This window comes from Chrysochloris asiatica, unplaced genomic scaffold (genome assembly GCF_000296735.1).
Source record: "Chrysochloris asiatica unplaced genomic scaffold, ChrAsi1.0 scaffold00160, whole genome shotgun sequence".
NCBI classification, from domain to species: Eukaryota; Metazoa; Chordata; class Mammalia; order Afrosoricida; family Chrysochloridae; genus Chrysochloris; species Chrysochloris asiatica.
The window spans coordinates 825730-830875 of record NW_006408678.1 but is presented as its reverse complement, the minus strand read 5'-3'; the positions used below and the strand labels follow the sequence as shown (position 1 = coordinate 830875).

At 39.1% G+C, this 5146-nt stretch overlaps 1 protein-coding gene across 1 annotated transcript in view; it reads right to left on the bottom strand.

The window, feature by feature from the left end:
• Positions 1-5146, bottom strand: part of SLC41A2 (solute carrier family 41 (magnesium transporter), member 2) — a 124484-nt gene that overhangs the window by 60194 nt on the left and 59144 nt on the right. The window contains exon 7 of the mRNA XM_006871077.1: positions 4669-4748. Within this exon, the coding sequence (XP_006871139.1) occupies positions 4669-4748 (80 nt within the window). The remainder of the gene's footprint in view (positions 1-4668; positions 4749-5146) is intronic.

Genomic DNA, 5146 nt, shown 5'->3' with positions numbered 1-5146 from the left:
ATAGAGGTAAATAATGACCTATATCTATAACTTGGAACAATACTCTGGGGGTCGACACATGGACAGAGACACAAACTAAAGGATTACGGGAAGAAAAATAAGAATGTGTATATATGTACATGTAAGTGCATATGCATGTGTGTGTGTATATATACATATGTGTGTGTGTGTGTGTGTGTACACACTTAGATGACCCACAGACATACAAGAGTGTGAAAGAGGATATTGGTACATGAGTATTTACCTTTCCTGCAAACACCACTGTGAATGTGGTGGATCACACAGCTGGCAAAATGATGACAACTTCTTAGAGAGCATCAAACATCTTAAGGCAACGAACCTTAAGTAGCGTCTGGTATATTAAAAGCTCATGAGTGGCTGTCTAAGGTGCAGCTATTAGTCTGTCTATGTGTGGAACAAGAGTGGTGAGAATGAAGATGCTTGGAATCAACTAGTTGAATGGACAAATAGAACATGTGAACATCAGTCTCCACAACTCTGAGACCACAAGAACTATATGGTATCCAGCTACCATCACCAATTGCTCTGAATGGGATCACATTAGAAGGTTCTGGATAGAGCAGCATAATGTGTGAACAAAAACTCAAAATTACTTAAAAACAAAAACCCCACCAGGCTTACTGATAAGAAAGAGACTGAAGGAACCTGAGACTGTGGCCCTCGACCACCCTTCAGGTCTAGAAAAGAACACACCCTCTTTCAGTCAAGTATAAGACAGGTAGACAGTGAACAACAACACTAGTAAGATATTGTTGTTAAGTGCTGTCAACTCAGTTCTGACTCATAGCAATCCTGTATAGGGTTTCCAAGGAGCAGCTGGTGAGCTTGAATCACATACCTTGTGGTTCAAACCTACTTTACAGTCGAGCATATTCTTCTCCAACACCATAATTCAAGTGCATCAATTCTTTTATGGTCTTGTTTACTCACTGTCCAACTTTCACATGTGTATGATGCAACCAAAAACACCATGGCTTGGGTCAGGTGTACCTTAGACCTAAAACTGACATCTTTGCTCTTGAACACTTTTAAGAGGTCTTGTACAGTAGCAATATGTCATTTGATTTCATGACTGCTGCTTCCATGAGTGTTGATTGTGGATCCAAGCAAAATGAAGTCTTTGACAACTTCAATCTTTTCTCCATTTATCACGTTATTTATTGGCCCACTTGTGAGGTGCTTCATTTTCTTAATATTGAAGCACAATCTACTGGAGGCTATATTCTTTAATCTTCATCATTAAGTATTTCAAGTCCTCTAGGCTTCCAAAAGAAAAGTTGTGTCATCTACAGATCATGGGTTGTTAATGATCCTTCCTCCAATCCTGATGCCACATTATTACTTCATATAACCCAGCTTCTTGGATTCTTTGCTCAGCATGCAGATTGAATAAATCTAGTGAAAAGATACAAACCTAGAGCATATGTTTACTGATTCTAAACCACTCAGTATCCCTTTGCTCTGTTCTAATGACTGACTCTTGGTCTAAGTACATTTCCATGTGCCAAATTAAGTGTCCTGGAATACCCAATCTTCACAGTAGTACCCACAGTGAAAAAACAAAAAACACATTTAAATGTGTCCTGAAAGCAAAAGGTTTGAAAACAGTTGTTTGTAAAATATACAGTATGAATTCAGTATGAAAAACATTAAATAGTCCTATGAGAACCATTTCCTAAAATGTGTTCACTGATACAAGAAATGATACTTGAAATACTGATTACTTAGTTAAATACATTTTAGAAATGTAGGTTCTATATCCCTGTCCTTGAGTTTCCTCAAGTTTTAGGAATTTCTGAAAGGCAGAATACAGACAGGACATCAAAATGATAAAACCAACTAAGAAAAGTGAAATAGATCCCACGTTAGTACACAGGCAAGGAATACAAGGTCTTGAGACAAGTTTTAGGATAACAGGTAGGTGAAATTAACTGGACCGCCGACATGGATTCCTATATTTTGCTTGGGTCAACCATTAACACTCATGGAAGCAGCAGTCAAGACATCAAATGACATATTGCATTAGGCAAATCTGCTGCACAAGACCTCCTCAAAGTGTTTAAAAGCAAAGATGTCAGTTTAAGGACTAAGGTGCACCTGACCCAAGCCATAGTATTGTCAATAACCTCATATGAATGTGAAAGTTGGACAATGAATAAGGAAGGCCATGAAAGAATTGATACATCTGAGTTATGGTATTGGGGAAGAATATTAAAATTACCATGGACTGCCAAAAAAATAATACAATCTGTGTTGGAAGAAGTACCGCCAGAATGCTCCTTGGAAGCCAGGGACTTTTCTCATACTTCGGACATGTTACCAGGAGGGACCAGTCCCTGGAGAGGGACATCATGCTAGATAAAGTAGAGGATCAGCGAGAAAGAGTAAGACCCCCCAATGAGACGGACTGGTACAGCAGCAGCAGCAATGGGCTCAAGCACAGCAATGATTAGGAGCTGGGGACAGGACCAGGCCGGGTTTGGTTCTGTTGTGCAAAGGGTCGGTATGAATCGGTACCAATTTGATGGTACCTAGCAACAACAACAAAGGAGATTGTCGATTCCACTTGTCTGTCAGCTTGTCTGACTGTGGTGGCTTGTGTATTGCCATGATGCTGAAAGCTATGCCACCAGTATTTTAAATACTAGGAGGATCACCCCTAGTGGGTAGGTTTCAGTAGAGCTTCCAGACTAAGACAAACTAGAAAGGAGAGAGGAACCATGCCTGAAAGGTTAGCCACTGAAAACCTTTGAACACTAATGGAACATTGATATTGTGCTGGAAAATGAATCCCTCACAACATGACTGGGAAGACTGCCTACTCCAAGAAGAGTTGACCTTTATGATGTGGATGGAACAAAGCTTTCAGGACCTTCATTTGCTGATAGGGCACAACTCAAAAAGAGAACAAACAGCTTTAATATCCATTGATAATTTACATATGGAATGTATGAAGTATGAATCTATGAAAACTGGAAGTCATCAAAAATGAAATGGAATGCATAAAGATCGACATCCTAGGCATCAGTGAGCTGAAATGGATGGACATTGGCCATCATATGACTTACCATGCCAGTTGAAGAGGAATGGCATTGTATTCATTGTCAAAAAGCATTTCAAGATCTACCTTGAAGTACAAATGCTGACTGATTAGGATAATATCCATACACCTACAAGGGAGACCAGCTAATGCCACTATGATGATGATGAAACTGAAGTTGAGTTGGAATGGACTTGATGGCACAAAGTTTGGTGTCTGAACTGGAACTGTAGTAACAACACTTTCTGATCTATCTACATTTCACTGAAAACAATTTCACCAAAAAAAAAAGAGGTAAATTAATATACTGAAAGCACTAGAGAACCTAACAAACAAATCCATGAAGCTCCTTTTTACAAGTGGCAGTTTTTGAAATGAACTTTGAAATGAAAAAAATGCAGAGGCTCACAAAAATGAAAATGTGCAGTAGAAATTTTAGAGATAAAAAACAGACTTTGGGGAACATATATTGTCAGGAGGGACCAGTTGCTGGAGAAGGGTATCATGTTTGGTAAAGTGGAGGGTCAGAGAAAAAGAGGAAGACCCCCAATGAGATGGATTGGCCAGGTGGCAGCATCGATGGACTCAAGCATGGCTACAGTAGTGAGGTTGGCACAGGATCGGGCAGTATTTCATTCTGCTGTACATAAGGGCGCTATGAGTCGGTACCGACTCGATGGCACCTAACAACAACAACAACTCTTTGTATAACATATTTGCCTATAGATAAATATGCAAAAGTAATTTATACTAAATGTGTAGTATATCTTGTGACCTGTTTTTTTCCAGGTGGAATTATTTTTTAAATTATATTAGCCTTGTTATTGTAAGTGTTGTCGAGTTGGTTCCAACTCACAGTGACTCTGTATAGGATTTCTGAGACAGTAAATTTTTGTAGTAGAAAGCTTCATCTTTCTCCCATGGAGCAGTTGATGGACTCAAACCACTGACCCTGTGATTCACAGTCCAGTGTTTAGTGCATGGAGCTATACTTTACTATACTCAAACTTAAGCCGTTTTTCCTGAGTACAAAATTTACAACAAATGACAGCCAGCCCCAAAGCCAGTAGGACGAAATTATGATAATTTTATTAAATGTAATTTTTACAAAACTTCGTATGGAATTAGGTATTATAATTCTCCTTTTATAGATGAGGAAAAATATAAGGCATATTTTTAAAGGACTAGAAGAGGGGTGATAGATTTCAGTGACTGATTTGTTCCGAGCAATGCCTACACCTGGAGAACTGTAAGTGCTCCATGACAACTGGCATAACAAAACACCATAAAACAGCAGGTAAACCCAAAGTAAGTAATAATCCAGAAGTGAAACATCTTTTTCTGCCCCATTAACAGAGATCAGGTATGCTTGATTCTCAAGCAAGCACCCAGTGATAAGATTAAGGAACACATGATTCTAAAACGGGCTCTATTTACTGACAGCAGGGAATGTAAATTCTGCCATGAACACCACCAACCAGGGCTCTGAGGACAAATGGATGGGATGAGGAGACAGAACTGTTAAAATCTGAACTCTTAGTTTCTACTGTTACCTCAGAGATGACACAGATTTCATGTGATCATACAATAGTTCATCTAATTCTTACCATTAATAACTGGTGTATAAACGACAATCCCAACCAAGTTTGGATCAGATACAGTTGTGTCCAGAATAAGGCCACCAATGCTGGAAGATATAAAATTTTATATATTAGAAAAAAAGAGAAAGAAACGCACAATGTATGCTATTCTTTACATATAGACACCCTTACTTTTTAAAGTAAAATAGGTATTTTTGTTGTTAAGTGCTGTTGAGTCAGTTCTGATTAACTCTGAGGTCAGTAGTCCAATGTTTATCCTACAGTGCCACACCAGGACTGTTATATTAGTTTTGTTGTTGTTAAGTGCCCTCAAGTTGGTTCCCACTCATAGCGACCCTGTGTACGGTTTCCAAGGCTTTAAATATCTCTGCAAGAACAGAAAGCCTCATCTTTCTCTTGAGGAGCGGCTGGCGGTCTTAAACCACAAATCTTGTGGTTCGCAGTCCCATGCTTATCGTATCGAGCCACCGCATTCCCAGCTATC